The sequence below is a fragment of the Lepidochelys kempii genome, chromosome 15 (assembly GCF_965140265.1).
Source record: "Lepidochelys kempii isolate rLepKem1 chromosome 15, rLepKem1.hap2, whole genome shotgun sequence".
Lineage (NCBI taxonomy): Eukaryota > Metazoa > Chordata > Testudines > Cheloniidae > Lepidochelys > Lepidochelys kempii.
The window spans coordinates 28007775-28030268 of NC_133270.1; the positions used below are offsets into that span (position 1 = coordinate 28007775).

The window sequence follows — 22494 nt, forward strand, 5'->3', positions numbered from 1 at the left end:
GGGTAAAGTAACCATTTCACCTGGCTGTTAACTATTGTTACTTTATCTGTAGCTTTGTCCAATACATAAATCAACATGTTTTCACTAGTCGCTATACAGATTAAAAAGTATGGGTTAAAAACACTTGTTAAAGAAGCTATGCTATTCAGGTCACCTGTAATTGATTCAAAGGTTTAAACTTAATTTCTGATTACATTGAGATTTGGAACATTAGAAGCCAATGAAAACAATGTCTCCCAAGACAGCATCCGCTTTGGGAAGCAGGAGAGCCATGTCAGTGACATGGGGAAGGGAAATCTTAAGGAGAAAAGACAAATTTTGTCAGGCAGGAAGAATTTTTTTTTTGTGTTTTATTTAAACTAACCACACTGAGTATAATCACTATTGGGAACAGTATCATGTGTCATAACACAGTTCTACAAAGCCAAGATATTTTTAAGTGAAAGATTAAAAACAACTTGTAAGAATAAAAGTTCCAAAGACAGCAGGGGAGTAACCTGAATGCTGAATATTTTTATATTACTGTTAAACAACAGTTGGGGAGAGAAAGGCAGAAATCAACAGCAAAGTGACCGATAATCACTCTGAAATTTCAGGAAGACATCTCAACATTCAAAAAAATGGTCAGATTCACAGCACCATTAAAAAAAAAAATTTGGAAATTTACATCACCTAATCAGCCTTGTCTGTCCCCCTGCAACTGAAATTATGTCAGCAGTCGATATCCCATTAAAACTTACAACAAAACGATGTCACTTATTGCAGGCTGTTCCACAGTAACCAGCAATCAGGAGTTGAAGAGCATGAACAAACTAAAAAAAGTGCTATTTACATAAACTTTGGTTTTGCTTGCATTTAACTTGTAGTGTCTGATCAGCAAATATGTATATTGATAAATAAATAAAGATCTACTGGAAGTTAGTTTTGAACCAATAAGATGCAGAGCCACCAGGTTTACAACCCAGCATGAGGATGAAATTAAATTATTCCTGTGCCATAAATTATGCACACCTAATTTCATACTGGAGGCCTAACAGAATTCCATTTTGTTCTACAGCCTAACAGCTTCCTTTTCTTCAGTCCTTTTCCTCCACTTAAGAAGCTCTGGCTGTATCTTTTAATCTGTCCTCAACCCTAGAACTTCTGCTGGGTCCAAGTGCCCACTCATAAACAGGGGAGGAGATTGGGAGGTTAAAAATAAGGAAAGAAAATAAGAGCAGTCTTTAAAATAGGCAAGAAGAGCACCAATACACTAAAGAATGAATAAAAGAGAATAATGAAGGAAAAACAGCAGCTTACACTCACAAAAACTACGGAGAAATTTAAAAAAAAAGTCCAAGATTTAGAGACTTCCCTTCATCTCAGTTTGTACATTAGTATGGATGGGTACATTCATGTAAATACCACAGTTTATAAATAAATCAACATCACAGCTTACTGATAAAATGATAACTTCTCACAGATTTGAGTAAATCACCTGCAATTTCATTCAGGCTTGACTTTGCTATTGACTAAAACTGAGTATACCTGCACCCTGATGTATGTATCAATACAAGAGAGACTTCTGATATTCTTTATCAAAAACAAGACACAAAACCAGCGAACCAGCCGTGAGACCAGAGTATTATGAGGGGCAAAACTCGACGGCCATATTCACACTAGGTGTAAATCCACTCCCTTTATACCTAAAACCTAATTTTAAGAAGTCAAGCTATTAGCCACCACAAATTTATTTAGATCTCTGCAACTGTAATAAGCCACACTGTATTATATTACTAAGCGCTATTAATACTGTCTTCCATTTAAATAGATCACTTTTATTTGGGATATAGCCTAGTATCTAAAGTTTAAAATTAACCTCACTTATCTGTTATCTCAATGCACTGACAAAATACAACAGTAAAACTGTGGGGTCATGTTAAATACATACCAGGGCTGCACTCTTGTGCCACCAGGTTAAGAACTTCTACAGCAGCTGGACATTGTTGTATGAATTCTTCACAAAATAAACTGTCTTCTAATAGCTGGGCCATCACCAGGCATGCTCTTAAGGTAAAAAAAATAAATAAAAATAAAATAAAATAAAATTATAAACATTAAAAATGTACATTATGTGGTGAACTTGATGTCAATACTTGTGAAAATAATTTCAGGACTAGCCTCAACAAAATGTGCATTCTGGTCTACTTCTGTTTGTTTAGTTGTTCGTTAGGACTGCAGAAATGGCTTGACCAACTTCATATTAATAAAACACCCAGCTCAACAGGTTGCCAAGTCCACTCCTGGCTTTGGGCTCCTTATTAGCAGGGAGGCCATTGTAACAAAGTCAGTTAACTTTATTTCCTTTTGGAAACTAATATGATTCTTTATTAAACAGACAATTGTTCCATCTAGCAAGATGCCAATATTTACATAGGAAAAACAAGCCTCAAGATGACCTCAATTGGCTGGAGCATTTACATTTTGTACAGCACCTTGTACACTTAGAGCCCTTTATAAATAATGAACAAAACCTCACCTTGTTCTTATTTCACCAAGGAGCCGGACCACTGCCATTACTGGAGTTGAGCCATCTCCTGTTGCAGGAAGTGAGGTATGAATAGATAGACTTCCCTCCTGAGGGAGCAACATGGACTGGACTGCCTGTACTACCTTCTCAGTAATGGACAGTTTATGAAGAGGCAATGCCTGATGGTGGTGGTGGTGGGGGCACGGTAGAAAGTTAAATTCAAGTAGTTAGTTTCTAAGACATGAGGGCGTTTCATCACCTGGAGTTAATTCTCATTTTGTACTATCACAAAAACAGCACCACACAAAAATCACAAGCCAAAAAGGAAAGGTAACACAATGTGCTATGGAACATCCTTAAGTGCTGAAGGATGAATAATATCATGTTATTTGGATGAGAAATTACATATAAACATTGCTATGAAATGTTTAAAACAATGATGTAAATGACACAAGTCATCTTTAACAAAACAGGAATTAGGCTTTTGCATGCTGCAGATTGTTGTTGTTGTTGTTAAATAATAACAGTATAATTACAATTTGTTATTACACTTAATGTTGGATTTTAAAATGACCTTACCTCAGCTCTTGGAACACAGAGCCTAGATAATGGAATAGTTAATGTGTCTGATGCTTGTGAGGTCTTTCTAGAGTCTATACTGGCAGGTGGAAATTTGACAGTTGCTATACCTTCCTGTTCATTAATAGAAGCCACCACTCCAATGCTTCCTGCTATTCCTCTACCCAAAACCTACAACAATGAACAAGGAAGTACAACTTTAAAATTGTAAAATGATGAAAAGAATCACATCTCATTTGAAGTATAAAAAGGAAAAGAAGTTAATTACCTGCACTTCAGAACCTATTTTAATTGTCTCTTTAAAGCCACCAAGAGCACATAGAGCAGCCACCGCCTGTCGAGCAATTCTTTGAAGTTTAGCAAGTTTCCTGCCACTGCTGCTCCCATTTTCCAAGATACTCTCTGCATATTTCCCAAGTTGTGGAATGTACATCAGAGCCCGAGACAGAACCTAAATAGTCAAAGGAGAAATATTGGTCAGAAAAGTGTAGGGCACAGCTTAATTTTTTTTAAAATACACCAGAGGAACTATTTTAATTTTCAAGAAGTATACAGTAATACTTTAAAATAAGATCTTTGATCAGTGAATAACAAAGCAACATTCCATTGCTGATTCCCACATAACCGTTAGAAGTGCAGTGATGTGTCCCCCTCTCTCCAGCACATACCCCGAGCAGCCACAATGTATGCTAAGGGATCTGGAAGCAAAGACTTCATCCTCCAACCATTACTTTGGCCCCTTAGGGGTCTGGGTGAGAGAGGATTGGTCTGTCAAGGTAGAATGACTGCCTGAATAAACAGTCTTATGAAGTATAAAAATACGTAACACTGCCATTTATCAGCAGTCAGTTCCTTGTTTCCAGATCTGTTTTGACAAATTGTTTCCCCCATCCTTGCCCCACGTTCTCTGAAATGGCAGATGGGCCCAAGGAGGACTATCAGGACAGACAGTATCTACCTGGATAGCGACAATTAAAAATATATATTTTAAACAAGGAAGCAGGAGAGGAAGAATGCCAACGGTTAAAAATTGTCCTGCAGTGGATATATTTTAATATACTGTGCATCACACATTTAGATATCTTATCCTCCTTTGTTTACCTTTTCAGCCGTTGTTGTCCATATTTGAGCTGCATTCGATTCTGGTGCCATCAATAAGCTATGAAGCAGAGCAATCACCTCTGCTGCCATACTGTTTGCTACATGACCACTGATAAATGGGCGCACAGGATCTGTTCTGTATGGAAGAAAAATGTCACTTGCCCAATAATTTAAAACAGGGGAGAAGGAGAGAGAGAGAGAGAGAGAGAAGCTTCAATTGTTACTCCTGCTCAACACAAGTGACGTAAGATTAGGGTACTAATAGTTACTCTCTACATTTCTACAAAGACATTCATGTTATTTTGAAGACTCCACAGTGAGTTTCTACCTGGCAAGTTCAGAATTCCTCTCCCTGCAAATGGAGGTTTGAGCAGTTTTCTTTTTGTCACCAATTGACAGCCCGCTAGTGGTTTCTGGACTGATAGATTCAATAGGTGGCCCAACACTGACAATTAGGCCAGACTGTGCCCACTTGGTAGCCTTCCGAAGAGCTGCAGCAGCCTCTTCTGTAATAACCTCACAGCAGCCACTCTGAAAAAGAAATATGGAAGATATTCAAAGTGACTATTTAATTAGCTCTATTCAGACCAATCATAACCCAGGGTAGCCAGAGCTAAGGGAATCATTTATCTGACCCATTTTATCTGACCCCAGTTGTGGTATAACCACAAAGAAATCAACACTTCCTCAAACTGTATTCATTATTCACATTGGACAGTTTTTTGTTTGATTTCATTTTTTTAATCAATGAACTGATCAAGGAGTGGATTCAATACTATTAGTTTAGTTGGTCAGATAGTCACATGGTGTTGTTTCTGTTCTTTGATCAAAGAATGCATGAGTACTTCTGACACAAATACTCACGAATATGAATTTAAAACCAATTTCCTTAAATATTCTAACATGATCTTTGAAATTTACTTTTTATGGATTTTCATCCCAGTAAAACTCAGACTCCTTAAATACTTGTGAAAGAACACAAAATCATGACCCAAACATGTTTGAGAAAACATTAGTGGAAATATTTTTGCAGTAATACAAAACATCGGTTTTTCAAGGATTTACATATTTATGTCAACAACATCATTCTAATGTTAAAGTTTATGAATACGTTTTCTTGAATTTCACTTGTTTAATATAAATATTAACCAATAAATTATCTGTTTGGAAGAGAATTAAATTTAATTTTCTGGTTCTTTTATAGAAGGCTTAAGAACACTGGGGTAGTGAGAACGTTGACTGTCTAATGATTTCTAAGATGTTAAATAATTATCTTTATTACTTCCTTACTTTAGTCATGTCCCGATCCATCTTCACTACTTTCTCCATGTTAGCTCCAGTGCCAAGTCGGAATGGTCGACCTTCTGAACTACTACAAACGTAAGAATAAAACCTATTAAATGTTGCTTTACTATGTAAAATTAGTTAACTAACTAGCCTTTTGTTCTAACGGATCTCAAAGCACCTTAAAGCCTTTATTTACATGAAGAACTCAACCAGCCCTGTAGTGAAAAGAATTCTCTCCAGTTGAGCTGCTTAATATCACAGCAATTCTAAAGAGTTGAGGACACACAATGGGAAGATTACCATTGTACTGAAACAGCAGGAGAAATGTAAGTATATAGAATGTAGTTATTCACATTGCAATTTGGCGATGCTACTGCAGTTAATACTTTTTTTTTGTAAAAATAGAACCATGAGTTCTTTTAGTGGCCATGAATGCCTAAGAGTCTTGGTTTTAATATTTCATCTGAAAGAGAGCACTGCTGGCAGGAATGGTTTAACAACACTGCCTGTTAGCATCATACTGAGGCAGTGGCTCAAGGCTGACGCAGAGCAAGGGGTGTCATGTAATGAACTACCAACATCACTTCCTCCAGAATCCTACTTTTATTTTGGAGGGGTCTCTTGTGAGTTTTACGGAGATCAAAGTCTGAGTTGGTATGACTAAATACTAAGATCACTTCAGAAGTTCTAACGGAATTATCCTAATGGACAGCCTTACTGAGAGTGACACTTAAAATAATTTTTCTTCTGGTGATTGTACTATTTGTAATATAACAGGAGGACCTTCAAATTTTCTGAGAGAGTACCATTTAGTAGTGGGTCCTGTGTTTAATTCTTTTAAAAACACATTTGAAAGGGTTTTTCTGCTCCCCTGCTGTGGTTTCTGAGCAGATAAAAGAGCTACACTCCCAAAACAGGCTGTGACTTCTCTACCATCTCCCTCCCTCTTTGCATATCTGCCTCTGAAGTTTCAGCTTTGCCGCTGTCGTCACTGGTTCACACACTCACGCAGGTCCTGGGGAAGAATATGAACATAAGCTTCCCCTAGATTAGTGCACAGATAAGGTCACTATGTTAGTGAATTAGACTTGAAGTGCATTTGACCATCAACAAAGTAGTGAACCTGACTATACACCAGATGCTGTCAAATACACAAAAACAAACTGCAAAAAGAAAAGGAGTATTTGTGGCACCTTAGAGACTAACCAATTTATTTGAGCATAAGCTTTCATGAGCTACAGCTCACTTCATCGGATGCATACTGTGGAAAGTGCAGAAGATCTTTTTATATACACACAAAGCATGAAAAAATATCTCCTCCCACCCCACTGTCCTGCTGGTAATAGCTTATCTAAAGTGACCACTCTCCTTACAATGTGTATGATAATCAAGGTGGGCCATTTCCAGCACAAATGTGGAATAGATATCTATTCAGGGGATACCATCACAGGGCCTAATAACATCAGCCACACTATCAGAGGCTCGTTCATCTGCACATCCACCAATGTGATATATGCCATCGTGTGCCAGCAATGCCCCTCTGCCATTTACATTGGTCAAACTGGACAGTCTCTACGTAAAAGAATAAATGGACACAAATCAGATGTCAAGAATTATAACATTCATAAACCAGTCGGAGAACACTTCAATCTCTCTGGTCACGCGATTACAGACATGAAAATTGCTATATTACAACAAAAAAACTTCAAATCCAGACTCCAGCGAGAAACTGCTGAATTGGAATTCATTTGCAAATTGGATACAATTAACTTAGGCTTGAATAGAGACTGGGAGTGGCTAAGTCATTATGCAAGGTAACCTATTTCCCCTTGTTTTTTCCTACCCCGCCCCCCCCCCCACATTTTTGTTAAACCCTGGATTTGTGCTGGAAATGGCCCACCTTGATTATCATACACATTGTAAGGAGAGTGATCACTTTAGATAAGCTATTACCAGCAGGAGAGTGGGGTGGGAGGAGGTATTTTTTCATGCTTTGTGTGTACACAAAAAGATCTTCTACACTTTCCACAGTATGCATCCGATGAAGTGAGCTGTAGCTCACAAAAGCTTATGCTCAAATAAATTGGTTAGTCTCTAAGGTGCCACAAGTACTCCTTTTCTTTTTGCGAATACAGACTAACACGGCTGTTACTCTGAAAAACAAATTGGTGAAAATAAAAGATTTTTCTTCCTCTAATCTACAAGTAAAGTACAAATGGAAATTTTTGAGCTGATGGTGTCTGTGCATAAGTGGGCCAAGTTTGGGGAACTGTGGTTTAACTTTCAATGTAGCTGTGTGAGTTTCTAGTTATGTAGCTGCACATCACCACCAAAACTCACTTTTGGATAAAAATCCCACTATTTACAAGCAGCAACAGAAAACAGAATTTGAAGTATTTTGCTCAGTTACGATCATCTCCAACACAAAATCTTCCTACAGTTCTGGCACTGTATAGAAATAAAGATGGAAACCCCTGAACTGCTTTGTTAATTCTAATCCACTGAGTTAAAATTACCTCAGTAAGGGCTGAAGGACTTCATGGGATGACTGATCTTCCCGTTTGTGAATAAAAATAGAAAGTTTACCATCCACTGCCTCACTCTCTTCTCCAGGATCTTTATCTCCTTTTATGGAATTTTTTGGGCTCATTTTTGTCAAAGAGGTATCTGGTTCAGACGCAGTTGGAGACAGAACTGTCTGACAGCCTCCAAGCAGAAAAGAAAAAGCGCAACAGTCAGATACTTTAAAAGCATTGCCTTTAGATTTATCTGAGCTTTCTTTCACATGTCTGCAATAAGCACCTTATTCAGAAAACTGAACTACACTGAACAGTCAGAATGCCAGATTATAGAAACATGCCTACTACCGGATATTTGAACTCATCCTGCTGTTAAATTTTTGGCAAGTTAACCTTCTAAACACGATCATTCAATACACATTTATCCAAATTGTGCCTTTTGTCAACACCCGCCTCTTGCACAATCATGCATTATTTCTCAAGCTTGTCTGACACTTATTACACATAATAAGAACAAACGTTTAGACATGAGAAACGGTTAGCACCTGGCACCACATAATCTGCCAATTTTGCTAAGAGTAGTGATGCAATCTTGGAGGCGGGGTCACTGGGGTCATCCTGTTCACTGTTCAAGGAGGGCACTGAGTAACTCCATGGGGGCAGTTCAACATTTCCACAGTCTTCTACACTCATGAGAGGAAGCGCAGCACGACACAGCTGGAGGATTATAAGGACGAGTTTTGGAGAAGGGCGTTGGTCCAAAAGCAGCGAGAGAAGTTTGGACACACAGGCGGGCTGGCTCAGGATAGCTTTACCTATGTGACTCCTGAGAGAAAAGAGCATAGTCATCTCTCTGACGGCAAAAAAGGAAAGTTAAATCACACTCCTGAAATCAAATACAAACTATAAGATGACATCCTGCCACGGGTAAAGGATCTTTATGGCAATACATGATTATATTATTAAAGACTTTACTTAAAAATTAAACACATAAAATGATCCATCAGAGTTAAGCAGTAATCAATTTCAAATGCAAGAGGTATGATACCCCATTATTTTGCTCAGGTGTCTGGAGCCTCTTATACAAACCCCATAAAAATGTTTGCCTGTTTCCCATATAAACGCTCATAAAACAGCTCTTGAAGATAGTTCCGTTATTTGAAATTTCATGACAGATTTTAGAGCAAAACAGTTTAAATGTTGCTATTTAGTCCCATTAATCCTCCAGCTCAAAAAACCCAAGACAGCTTCCCTAAGCACCAAAGCTTATAAACATAAGAGCAACTGTGAAGTCTGTGATATTCCGCTCCCCTCATCTCCTTTGTAACATGTCAGTACTGTATTATTTCAGTACGTCCTGCACGTCCCTGAACAAATACAAAAAAAGTTCTTTAACTGTGGTATTACTGCAGCTGTGTGTCACTTTTCATCAACAAAAAGACTCCATACGAAGTGAGATGCCAAAACCAGCACGTGAGACTGCAGTCTTCATATTCAATCTCGCAGTTGTTCCCAGTGTACATCTCCTATTGAGGTCAATAAAAAACTACACCAAGGACATCAGGGTCAGGTTTACAATGGCATTATACTGAATGGTTTCATTCTTAATGAATAGACTATTACTCAGTTACAGCATATATCTTAAAAATATACAGGCATGTGACAAGTAAGCTCGTTAACGTGGTCAAACAAGTCACTTGACTGTCACACAGAGTCTAGATTTCAATTTCAGAAAGTACTACTGGACGTCTCCACACTCTCACCTGCTGTCAGCAACGGATTGATCCTAAAATTTAACACAAGTGTGTTTATGCTGCAGGCCACATGTCAAAATAGCCTCAAGCTTTTGGAATGGCATCGAAAGAGGTGTCATTATCTTTACTATTTCCGCTAGAGGAAATGAAGTGCTTTCCAACACTGGAGAGTAAGCCAGAAAAAAAAATGACTTTATCGAAGTACTGCCAGTACCTTGACAGGTCATTAAGAAGGCTAAGTACATCTTGCAGGGCATCATTTCCAGCGGCCTGATTACCACAACATTCTGTCGCTCGCGCTAGGTGATTGGTAAGAAGGCTGGAGACTTGACGAGCCAGACCAGAATGAACAGCCTCTGTTGAACCACCTTCAAAGGTAATGCAAAAATGTACAATTGTAAATGTATACACGATAAAAAAAGTAATATACTGGAAAAACCTAGACACGTTCATTTAGAGGACAGTAATTGCTTACAAAAAATCATATTGAGTTAAAGTCAAACCTGCAATAACATCTAGTTGCTAGGTAACAAATCGACATTCAGTCTTATGACACAGTGTAGTTGAACATACTATTCTATTTATGTGGATAATATTTAAGTGAGTAAGTTTCCCACCAAACTAATTTTGCTAATTTCACATAAAGACAATTTAGAGAAAGCCCAGGCTCCAGAAATTTCAGATGGGTGTCTAAACGTACATGATGGTTTTCTATAAATATGGGAATACAAGAGTCAACAGAACCTTTTCAAGTTCACCAACAGCATGTCGGATTAAAAAAAATACTGAAATGACAAAATTATTCCATTGGAGTTCCACCAAGGAAGAATTTGAGCTATTGCATTTACTGTTGATTAAACCTGACACTAAGCCACTCAAGCCCCTCCCCTTTTAAAAAATTATAGAATGAAAAACTTCTCGATTCATTTAAAAACAATACCCCTCCCACTCATTTTAAAATCCCAACTCAACAGTATTTCTAAATAACTAATAATAAATAATACTACCTAGCTCTTATACAGCACTTTTCATCAATAGATCTCAGAGCGCTTCATAATCTTTAATATATATAATAAAATATTTTATATTTAATAAAAAATAATTATTCCTAAATGTCAGTGGTTGGTCAATGCAAGATTTTAAAAAAATCTATACTGTTTCCTCTCATACATGAACTCAATATCTAGCAGCGATTTTAAAATACACAATATGTAATATCAACATTGCTCCTACCCTCTTCTTTTTCCCATTCAACACAGCGATTGGCTAGGACCTGGAAGGCAGCCCAGGCCATAGTAGCCACCTTCTGTTTTTTAGTCTGCTTTTCATTTGAGCTGGATTCCGTCTGGCTACTTAAACTACAGAGCTTGTCCATAAGCTGCACCAGGCCACTGCGTACCAAGCACTTCTCTTCACTCCTGTTCAGAAGAACAAAGAACTAAGGTTGTACTGCAGTAACTTCTCAACCATTTTCAACATACACAAGCTACCCCAAATTTCTCAGCACACGTACTGTATCTATTGATCATATCTTTCATTGTAGCTTTGGACAATTCAATGTTTCCTCCATTATATTATCCTTAGAAGGGACAAAATGTAACAGGATATTATTCAAGTTTGTCATCCAGCATTATCTCTGAATGTCATGGTCATGATGCCAAGCTGTTCCTAGTAGAAGATTAAGTGCTATATAAAGGGTTATTAAATCTATGTGTAGTCTACAGAGCATCATTCTGAGTTATGCCACCTGCTAAAAATGGAAGACATATTGATCATCTTTAGTTCATACCTCACCATAACAGTAATATTTTTCATTTATATAGAACTTTATATGTTCAAAATGCTCTCATGATGTTCACTAATCCTCACAACATCCCAAGAGATAGTTCGCTAGGTACTATGGTTACTTTAGGCAAACTGAGAAAGTTGAAGTGTCTTGCCCATTCCTACAGAACAAATCAGTGGCAGAGCCAAGACTCAGTCCCTCCCAATGTCCATCCCTGTGCTTATTCCGCCAGAATATACTGCCAGGAGATATTACAGGGTAATTTTAAAAAAACAACAACCAAGTCCATTCCACTCTACATAATAATACTTCCCTTTGAAGCAACACTTAATTGTACGGCACAACTGTATAAAAGAGAATCTAATCATTCTTTTCTGTCTCCTTCTTGAAGCAAAACCTTTCCTACCTTGTATATGGTATGGTGCACAAGAGGCCAATGCTATTTGCACAAGCAATGGGGTAACGAGCACACAGTGAAACCACCGAGGTCATGGTCTCTCCAAAGGCTTCTTGGACTTGTTCCACCATCCCGCCACAAGTGAGTTCTTCGATTCTGTTGGAAGTTATAGATTTGAAATCATGTCTCTTTGTGCCAAGTAAAATTAAAAGCTTCCAAAACATAGCTACAGGAAATTGCCACAATTTGAAAGAATTCATGAAAGATTTGAAGACAAAATTCTATACCAGATTTATATAAAATGTAAGAAATTCTTAATGCTACAAAATACGGCATTCTTTTTCTGCTTCCCAAAATGCATGCAAAATACTGACTGAACTCACTACTCTGACTACAGTACCTAACTGAGAAACTGGTTCCAGACGCCCAACAAACTCTTTGAATTTATTTTCACAGTTACATTAAAAAGTTTTTATAAAAGAGCCTAAATCCCATTTTGCTACCTCATACCATAAAACCCACTCGTTCAGATCTTATTGATTCATTTTATTTGGTGTGTGTTTAGATTTAAACCACAAACGTCAAAGAATCTCTCTCGTGTGCTCTATGTGTTCTTGCCATTAGTTGAAAATGCATTATACAATTGTTAACACCTGAACATTTTACTTCCCTAGCCCTGCACACAGCCGCTAGGCCGCAACAACGTAATACAAAACCAAATCCAAGTCTCCACTCACTCAATTCTCCTAAGTCAGCTGTTCTCAACAAATGGGTCATTGGCCTAAAGTGGTTGAGAGGCAGCAGCAGGTATCTGGTGGGGTTACAATTCCTACTTCTTTCCCTGTCTTTAGTCATACACAGAGATGAATTCACTAAAATCACTTGCAGCTAGTCCTCAAATAGCAGTATCCCATAAGACTCTGTGATACCTGCACCTCCTGACAGGTGATAGGACCTACAAATTCTTTTGAAGCACTGTGGAAAATATTAAAAGGAATTCCAAGATGCCTCATAAGAGGACTGGTCATAACAAAGTCTGAGAACTTGTGCCCTGGGCATGGAAAGCCAGTTATCTCCTTAGCTGCTGTTGGTATAATGCAGTACCACTCCTTGCATAAAGCACACCATCCAGCCCCAAAACTTTAATAAAGTTCTGAGGAACATCTTACCTTGGTCCTCCTTGAAGTACCATAGTCACTGGACCCACAAGATGTGTAACACCACCAACCCGAACAGCTGCTGTTAGGAGCTCTCTCATATGCACCAGTGCCTGTTTCCTTGTGTTCCCACGACGCCACCTGGTCTGAGCAGCTAACAGAAAACTGCTACTGGATACCTAATAAAGAAAAGTCTATGTTTTACTACATAAGCCCCACATCTGTACCTTTCAACCTAGATTAAAAACTGATGTTACATTTGTGCTCGAGTATATAGGGATTTAGCATGTTTAACATGACATACCGCTTGGTCAGGATTTGTCCCAATGAAAGCAAACAGCTGCCCTAACAAGACACTGTATGTAGGTTTATCTCTGCTATCTTCGATGGTCAAAGATTGAAGAAGAGTAAAAGAGCTACTCCTATGACTAGTAACATGGCGCCTCCTATGGGAAAACAACACTTATTAGAGAATTTAAGAATAAGCTGATCTATGAAAAATGTTCTTCTAAAAACCATGGTACATTATTAACAGAAATACAGAATATACTTTTAGGTGTTTCATACAGCAATTCAGTGAACTAGCATCTGCATACCTCTGACTTGATCTAGTGAACTCCAAATCTTCATTTCCAATCATTTCTAGGTCAGAAGGTGCAGACATGCTACGAAGGAAGACAGGCTGGCGGACAGCATGAGATATCACTTTCGTTTCAGATGCTGATTTACAAGCTGCAATGTTATAAAACAAAGTTCTGTTACTGCTGGTCTTGCAGAGTAAAGCAATTTCTAAACAAATTAGGAAATAAGTTAACACAAAAACAACAACCTACACAAAACACCAAATGCGTTTCCCCTAACCCCATGCGAGAATCTGAAATTCCATTTAAATGGCTTTCCTGCTGGCAACCTCATATGTTTTTAAGTCTTATTTCATGGTATCTGGTTTATTATTACGGTGTGTAGCATTTACATTTTAGGAGACTGCAGTATCATTGAGTCAGCTTTAGGTAAGGCAAGTGGAAAATATGTAATTTCACTTATATTTTACATCAGCAACTCAGAGTGTACCTAATAAGTTTTGGATGGAAAAGAACAAATATCTTCTATAGACCCAGAAATGTTAATTAACACTGGGTCACTTCCCTCAGAAGTTGTCTTCCATCCATGTTTATCTTAACATTTCAGGACCATCTAATTAACGGGTAATTCTTAAAGTTTCTGCATTTCATTTTTACAGCCAGTTTCTATATTAAGGCAACCTCTGATAGAAAAGTTATTGTAGACGGGCTACCAACCTTCTTAATCCTCTTTCTTTACACCATCTAATAATAGTCTTATAATGAAATATTTACATATTATTGAAATTGCAGAGCCTGGAATTATCTATCAATAGGAAAGGAGAGGAATCAGAGGCAATTTGATTGAGGTGTACAAGATTGTAGCAATCAGAAGACTTAATTATTTTATTTTTTAAATTAAGCTATATAAATGAGAAATTTAAAAGACTAACAACTTATATTTGCAATATAATTGTTATTAATGTTGCAAATTCCCCTTATTGGTTTTGAAATTAGTTAACACTATTCACAAAGCTATGCTGGTAACATGGTGACCCTGGTATGCAAATAGTAAACAGAGCCATGTTAGTTCAATACCCCTAAAAACAAATTCACCGCTTGCTAAATAGAAAAGGAAAAATAGGTAGAGGAATATGATTTTAAGAGGCATTACAGCACATTAATTACAAGTGTTATTTATATTCATAGCAAATAATAACAGCAAACATTCAGGTCTAATAATCAGATGCACTGTAAATTCATACCTGGTGTCTCCGCAGGGGTACCAGATATACTTCTTGTGATACCGGCTTGTGCTGCAATAGTAACATGCAACAGTAGCTCTGCTCTATTCATCAAGCTCTTTACTAATGTTTTTGTTTTAGCCAAGGGATGTGAGGGCTTCTGAACCAGAGAATTGACTTCTTGAAAAAATTTCTCCCTAAAATGGTGAATGAAAAACCAGTGTAAACTTAGTTGTTCTTTATGCCTCCTGATATAACATATCTTAACTGGTAAAATTTTAAAGATGTCTATCTTGTAATCTCTTTAATTATTGTTTTTGAGTTAAGAAATATATTCAAGTAGAAAACAGAACAATCCTATTGTTTTTTCTTTCTCCCGCCCCTTTACATAACATCCATAAATAGTTAACTGTATTTATGTCTCCAGCATTTCAAATTTTGATGAAATGTGATGTTCCCAAAGATGACCCTCTTTATGCAGAATTACCAGCAATTTGGAGAGGCCTTTCAATTCTATTTTCAAAACAACAATCTAGTCAAGGCTTCTTTTTCACTTTGGTAGGTCAAAATCAAAGAAGTTTCATACAAGACTTAGGTCTTGATTTGGAAAGGCGTTTAACCACATGCATAACTTTAAACCTGTGGGTAGTCTTACCTAACTCAGTAAGACTGCATGTGATTAAAGTAACGCGTATACTTAAGAACCTTGGCTGAATCAGGGCCTAGAACGCTCAGCTAACAGATCCAACTACTAACCTCAATGACAGGACCATATTCTCAATATCACTTCCATCAAAGGAAATTTCTTTCATTGAACATAAAAGTTCCAATTCTTTCATTTTGCTCTAGAGAAGAACAGGATGAAAATGTATCTGATTCAGTAGGATCATGGAATTTTTTTTTTTTTTTTTACACATATGCATTAAAAATGTCCATGGATACAAACCAAGAATATTAATCACTCATATCTAATTGCCAACTTTTTAATGCAGATACAGACACTGGGAAATCATAATATATTTTTGGGCGATCTTACTCTTTTTATATTCCTAACAAAAACTACTCCAAAAAGCAACAGTGATCAACATTTATGATGAATTCCTATTGTCAGCAAATACATTAGACAACCTGAAAGCATGCACTATAATTTTTAGTACCAATAAACTTACATACTGAAAAAAACTTAGCAGTAAATGAATGAAAAGAGTAATTATACTGTAGCCCACAAATGCAAAAATAAGATAGCAAACTCTTACCTCTATGAATGAATGGGATAAATGCAATGCTTACCTCATTGAAATGATAATCATAAAAGAATGGAACATTGTTTTCCAGCTTCCCATGTATGGCATCATCTACCTCATTCTGCCATCTCTGTTCCAGTTCAGCTACACTCTAGTAAAGACACAAAAATATTGAATATACATAAGCATCCATTTATCTTAGCTTCAGTAAGAGAAGAGAGGTCTTCAAGTGCATTTTGAGGGGTTTTTTTACATTTTTATGTTAGTAATATCCTTAGTAGTTAGTAATAAAAGTTATTTCTTTAGCTGTCTTACCTGCAATTGTCTTTCCATGGCATTTAGCTTCTTAAAGGTCTCACCCATAATTTTACACAGCAAATCATATTCCTCAGCATGTTCTTCCTGATACTGGAAATTTATTAGAGACTGGAGTGCATCAACCAAGTTCAAATGTTTAATAACACACGAAACTACCATCTCCTCCATTACATCTGGCTGAATCACTTCCCTGTTACAGATGGAAACCAAACCGATTAGCAAGGATACAACATCATTTGTATTTACAGTTCACCAGCCAAGGTATTCAAGAAATTTCGCTTTAGGAACTACTGAACGCACACCAAGTTGAGAATTATCTATTTCCATCTGATATTTCTGTGCCTAATATTATTGTTACAAATATTCGTTCTACATTTACTACTACTGAGGGATTGGAGAATATTTTTATTTAGTTTCTTTGCTTTGTGCATTTGAGAGCACTTTGCGTATCAATTTCAATAATAATAAAACATAAATTAGCAAAACAGTGGTGAAGAAACAGTTACTTACTTTATACTAGGTCTAAACTGAGGCCGAGCACGTCCAGATATTTCCCTGAGTTTTATCATGATTCCTGGAGGCAACCTGATCCTAGGCAGATCAAAGTGATGTCCGACAGGAGGCACTAGGACGTCAGAAGGATATGTGAATTCTCGATCCTCATCTATAGTAAGAGGCAGTGGAGAAGGACTTGGAGTGAGGGCTGGAGATATTACCCCATTGGCCTCCACCTGCCACTGGCATCTGAGAAAATAAAGATGAACAGTTACCCATATTGAAGAGCCTTTAGTTTCTTTCTAGCTCTTACTCTTCAGGTTGAGAAAGGCATAATGCAACACCCTACCTAAAAATATTGTATATATGGCTTTATTTCAAAACATGAAGAAAGTATGACGTTCATGCTTCACAAGGGCTGGACACCACACCCACTGAAACCAATGAAAATTTTGCCACGGACGTAAACGAGAACAGAATCTGTCTTACAATGCATAAACCTGAAGCAGTCTTTATTGAGTTAAATTTTCATAAACCTTTTACCTCAAGGTTGTAGTGAACTGTCACATGTCAAAGTTTGGAACAAAACATGAATCCAAAGCCCCACAGCACAGAAAAAGTCTACCTCATGGATTATGACTAAGGCTACGTTTTAGTCACAGGTATTTTTAGTAGAAGTCACGGACAGGTCACGAGCAGTAAACAAAAACTGATAGTCCGTGACCAGTCCATGACTTTTAATAAAAATATCAGTGAATAAAACTTGGGGTGGGGGTGGGGGGCACAATGGGAGCTGCAAAGCCAGCACTCTGGGCAGAGGCAGCCTGCTGCCGCCTGGCCACTCCTCCACCTAGCTGCTGAGCGAGGGGGAGGTCACTGCTTCCAGGGAGCGCTCCCAGGTAAGCACCGCCCAGAGCCCACCTTACCCCATCTAGTGCCCCAACCCCCTGCTCCCTCCCACAACCAAACTCTGCTGCTGTGTGTGTGTGTGGGAGGGGGGAGGGGGCACAGTGACCCAATACTGCCCCAGCAGCGGCTGATGCGCCTGGCGCAGGGGCTGATGAAGGGAAAGCAGTGGACGTTTTGTTCCTTGACTTTAGCAAAGCTTTTGACATTGTCTCCCACAGTATTCTTGCCAGCAAGTTAAAGAAGTATGGGCTGGATGAATGGACTATAAGGTGGATAGAAAGCTGGCTAGATTGTCGGGCTCAATGGGTAGTGATCAATGGCTCCATGTCTAGTTGGCAGCCGGTATCAAGTGGAGTGCCCCAGGGGTCGGTCCTGGGGCCGGTTTTGTTCAATATCTTCATAAATGATCTGGAGGATGGTGTGGATTGCACCCTCAGCAAGTTTGCATGACACTAAACTGGGAGGAGAGGCAGATACGCTGGAGGGTAGGGATAGGATACAGAGGGACCTAGACAAATTAGAGGATTGGGCCAAAAGAAATCTGATGAGGTTCAACAAGGACAAGTGCAGAGTCCTGCACTTAGGATGGAAGAATCCAATGCACTGCTACAGACTAGGGACTGAATGGCTACGCAGCAGTTCTGCAGAAAAGGACCTAGGGGTGACAGTGGACGAGAAGCTGGATATGAGTCAGCAGTGTGCCCTTGTTGCCAAGAAGGCCAATGGTATTTTGGGATGTATAAGCAGGGGCACTGCCAGCAGATCGAGGGATGTGATCGTTCCCCTCTATTCGACACTGGTGAGGCCTCATCTGGAGTACTGCGTCCAGTTTTGGGCCCCATACTACAAGAAGGATGTGGACAAATTGGAAAGAGTCCAGCGGAGGGCAACAAAAATGATTAAGGGACTGGAACACATGAGTTATGAGGAGAGGCTGAGGGAACTGGGGATGTTTAGTCTACGGAAGAGAAGAATGAGGGGGGGATTTGATAGCTGCTTTCAACTACCTGAAAGGAAGTTCCAAAGACAATGGCAGCAGATGACAGAATGAGGAGTAATGGTCTCAAGTTGCAGTGGGGGAGGTTTAGGTTGGATATTAGGAAAAACTTTTTCACTAGGAGGGTGGTGAAACACTGGAATGCGTTACCTAGGGAGGTGGTGGAATCTCCTTCCTTAGAAGTTTTTAAGGTCAGGCTTGACAAAGCCCTGGCTGGGATGATTTAATTGGGGATCGGTCCTGCTTTGAGCAGGGAGTTGGACTAGACGACCTCCTGAGGTCCCTTCCAACCCTGATATTCTATGATTCTATGTCCCAGCAGCAGGCTGGCTGAGGCACAGGATGGGTCAAGGGGAAGGGCTGACAGTAGCACCTCTTAGGTATATGTAAATGATTATGGAATTACCTGTACTGTACACTTTTCTCTGCCACGCACTCACTAATATTTAGGAATAAAGTTGCAGCCTAATTAAAGCACATCCAGTGTCTCCTGTCCTTATTCCAGCATAGCCAGACAATTTTTTCAACAAATTTTGTCTTTTTCTCTGCTAGCGAACTATCCGCGAACAGATTATACAATTCTAAAACTCACTAACTTCAAGGAATGATTCTTTGTGTTCACAGATTATTGAAATGGTCAATACTTTAACTGATTTTACAATATGTGCTGTTTCAGAGTAGCAGCCGTGTTAGTCTGTATTCACAAAAAGAAAAGGAGTACTTGTGGCACCTTAGAGACTAACCAATTTATTTGAGCATGAGCTTTCATGAGCTACAGCTCACTTCATCGGATGCATGCACAATATGTGCTGTAACTTACATACCTAACACACACACTACAAACTTCTCAGTTTATATTAGAAGGAAATATTTGTAATTCAAGGATGCTAGGAAGTTACTTAAGTCATTCAAAATGCCACATGACTTATTTAACTAGCTAACCGCACAAACTGGGAAATTTACAATGAAATACAAACAAACATTTGCTTCTAGCTCATATTCTTGACTATTGGCTAAGAAGTTACTTTTCATAAGTATTTGAGTTGGTAACGCTTGAGTGCTTAAAATGTTTGCTAAAAGTTAATATGGAAAGGCTCTGAACCTGGCTGAATGGAAGTTTTCTGTAAAAATATTAATTAGTTTTCACAGAATATACTTCCCGATAGTCACTCAGCTTTAGTAAAGAAAACAACAATTTTTTTAACTGAGATTATTTCCTTACTTTCCAACAGTTCTATAGAATTAATACACTGCTGAGTTAGTTATGTATACAAATAAAGTGGTAGAGCAGTCAGATACATGACAGCTGGCTTAAGCGCAGCAGCAAATTTACCCTTTCTGAAAGCTACTACCTAGCCTCAATATACGAATTAAGGTAGAGACAAGTGGGGGAGGTAATATTTTTTACAGGACCAACTTCTGCTGGTGAGAGAGCACAGCTTTTGAGTCACACAGAGTTCTTCTTCAGGTCTTCAGATCTGAAGAAGAGCTCTGTGTGATTCAAAAGCTTGTCTCTCTCACCAGCAGAAGTTGGTCCAATAAAATATATTACCTCACCCAGCTTGTCTCTCTAATATTCTGGGACCAACACTGTGACAACTACACTGCACACAATTACATTAAATTCAGATTAAGACAAAGATTTTTTACCTCTGTAACAGTTTAGATCTTAAGAGTTCCTGGCATGTTTCCTCGTCTTTGGTCATTTCTGGTCCATTATATAATATCCTTAGCATGGAGCAAGCTAACACAGAAAGGCCTAAAGCCAGGTCAACCAAGAATGGTAATCCTCCTGACACATCTTCTGAAGACTCCTGCAGTATTGATAGGGATAAACCACAACAATCCAATTAACTTTAAAGTGGCTCTCTAAGCAATCTACTTCAAAATATGGCATGCATATCATACAGTGTCACAATATAACAAACTCTGACAATTTTATTTATTTTTTACTTATAGAACACTACAAATCAGTATGTATAAGAACTGAATTTGAATACTAGGAAATTCATGGGCTTACAAAACTGGAAGTCACATAATCCAAAAGGACTAAATTATTTTTTTGAGAGCAGGCAATTCATCACCTCTGAAAACTCCATTTTATCTTCTCTTAGACCAGACTTTGTCTTATCTCCTGGGCACAGTGGTATGAATTTTTCTTCATAGTACTTGATCCCTGTTTCCTGCCTCTCCTCCCAAGTCTGGTCTTTTTCTCTGTCCTAGAGCCATTATTTATTATTTCTACCTCTGATGCCCAGCTTACTAGTAGATACTCCACATTGAACTCACCTCCTACAAGCCTGGATGGATATCTAGTGGTCTCCTCCAAATCCAGCACCATTGATGCTTCATACCAGATAAGCAGAGAGTACTTAAAACTGTCATCCATTGTTCCAAGGCCTAATCATACTACGAAGTGTGCCTAACCATACCTCGCCAATGAAGTGAGAGATCTAAGGCAGTAGCTCCCTTCCATTGTACAGAGATGGCTATCCAAACAGCTGGTCTGATTCTTTTTTAACCCAAACCCCAACATTTAGGTCTGTTTCACAAATACAACCACCCTTTGTTTTTTTAAAATTAAAATAATGTACATAATGTGAATCAGAGAAAAATTTAAGTTCAGCCTGACAACACTGGTTATATTGACAGTACCTGTGCTCGAACAGTGCAAGCAAAGCCCCACATAGCTTTGTCCGGAGTGTTGTGCTCGCGGCCACTCCTCATTTCAAAGGAGAAGGTGACTGTATCCCCTTCCACCTTAAATTTTAAAGGGAGGGGGGAAAAGACACTTAAAACAATGCAAAAACTTTTTTTTTTTTTATAAAACTGGCTTATTTTATGGATTAATTTTTAAAAGAATGACCGTTGCTTTATTTCAAAAATTCTCTTTATTTCCAATTATGTATGCTAATTAAGCTCTTCCCCTTTTCATGCAAATATCCATTTCTGATTACACTTTGGTTAAGTTTTGCTGCTCACTATCTATAGCGGGGCAAAGGAAAGAATGTGTCGCCATATGGCTACAATGATAGCTAACCCAGGCAGACAAATATCCACTAAAACATTTTCTTTATTTTTTTGAGAGCGCAGGCAATAATCACCAGCTCCTTTCCTGTGGCCAAACAGGCAGGCAAGCTCTTCAAGTAGAGGAAGCTAGTAAAATAACATAAGTAAACAGCAGGAGCTGCTAACAAAACTATGTAATTTCTGACAAAATAACATTATCGTCGCTAATTTGAGCCACTGGAACAGAGTGTTCCCAAGACTAGAACTTCCAAGTTGCAAGTCAAAGCAATGCTGTCTAACTGAACAACTGCCTCTCGCTTTCCTTTTTGACAATGTCATGTTTTATCAAGTACATACCCAATTTTAGTATAGGACAACACTCAGGATTATGCTTCACCACAACTACATAAGGGAAGTGATATTACATAAATCAGAGAGAACATACTGAACACATTCTAAGTTCACCAATCTTGGTAGATCTCTGGAAATTCCTATAGGTTTCTGAGAATCTCAGATTTCTATTTCTTGTTAAATGTATGTTCCCAAAAAATGCATATTAACTGATTTTAAAAAAACAGACAAATGGGTAGGAGAACAGAAATGGTTATACTTAATATTTTTAGTGGCTT

At 38.2% G+C, this 22494-nt stretch overlaps 1 protein-coding gene across 2 annotated transcripts in view; it reads right to left on the reverse strand.

Annotated features, from left to right (window-relative positions):
* Nucleotides 1-22494, reverse strand: part of HECTD4 (HECT domain E3 ubiquitin protein ligase 4) — a 121546-nt gene that overhangs the window by 33503 nt on the left and 65549 nt on the right. For both annotated transcript variants that reach the window (XM_073313568.1, XM_073313567.1), the window contains exons 23-44: nucleotides 21512-21616; nucleotides 20507-20670; nucleotides 16966-17199; nucleotides 16453-16645; nucleotides 16184-16288; nucleotides 15650-15738; nucleotides 14915-15090; nucleotides 13686-13821; nucleotides 13394-13535; nucleotides 13102-13268; nucleotides 11942-12088; nucleotides 10983-11167; nucleotides 9964-10117; nucleotides 8541-8821; nucleotides 7993-8182; nucleotides 5480-5561; nucleotides 4518-4720; nucleotides 4190-4325; nucleotides 3357-3539; nucleotides 3089-3259; nucleotides 2519-2688; nucleotides 1931-2046 (exon numbers count right to left, since the gene is read on the reverse strand). In XM_073313568.1, the coding sequence (XP_073169669.1) occupies nucleotides 1931-2046; nucleotides 2519-2688; nucleotides 3089-3259; nucleotides 3357-3539; nucleotides 4190-4325; nucleotides 4518-4720; nucleotides 5480-5561; nucleotides 7993-8182; nucleotides 8541-8821; nucleotides 9964-10117; nucleotides 10983-11167; nucleotides 11942-12088; nucleotides 13102-13268; nucleotides 13394-13535; nucleotides 13686-13821; nucleotides 14915-15090; nucleotides 15650-15738; nucleotides 16184-16288; nucleotides 16453-16645; nucleotides 16966-17199; nucleotides 20507-20670; nucleotides 21512-21616 (3529 nt within the window). The remainder of the gene's footprint in view (nucleotides 1-1930; nucleotides 2047-2518; nucleotides 2689-3088; nucleotides 3260-3356; nucleotides 3540-4189; nucleotides 4326-4517; nucleotides 4721-5479; nucleotides 5562-7992; nucleotides 8183-8540; nucleotides 8822-9963; nucleotides 10118-10982; nucleotides 11168-11941; nucleotides 12089-13101; nucleotides 13269-13393; nucleotides 13536-13685; nucleotides 13822-14914; nucleotides 15091-15649; nucleotides 15739-16183; nucleotides 16289-16452; nucleotides 16646-16965; nucleotides 17200-20506; nucleotides 20671-21511; nucleotides 21617-22494) is intronic.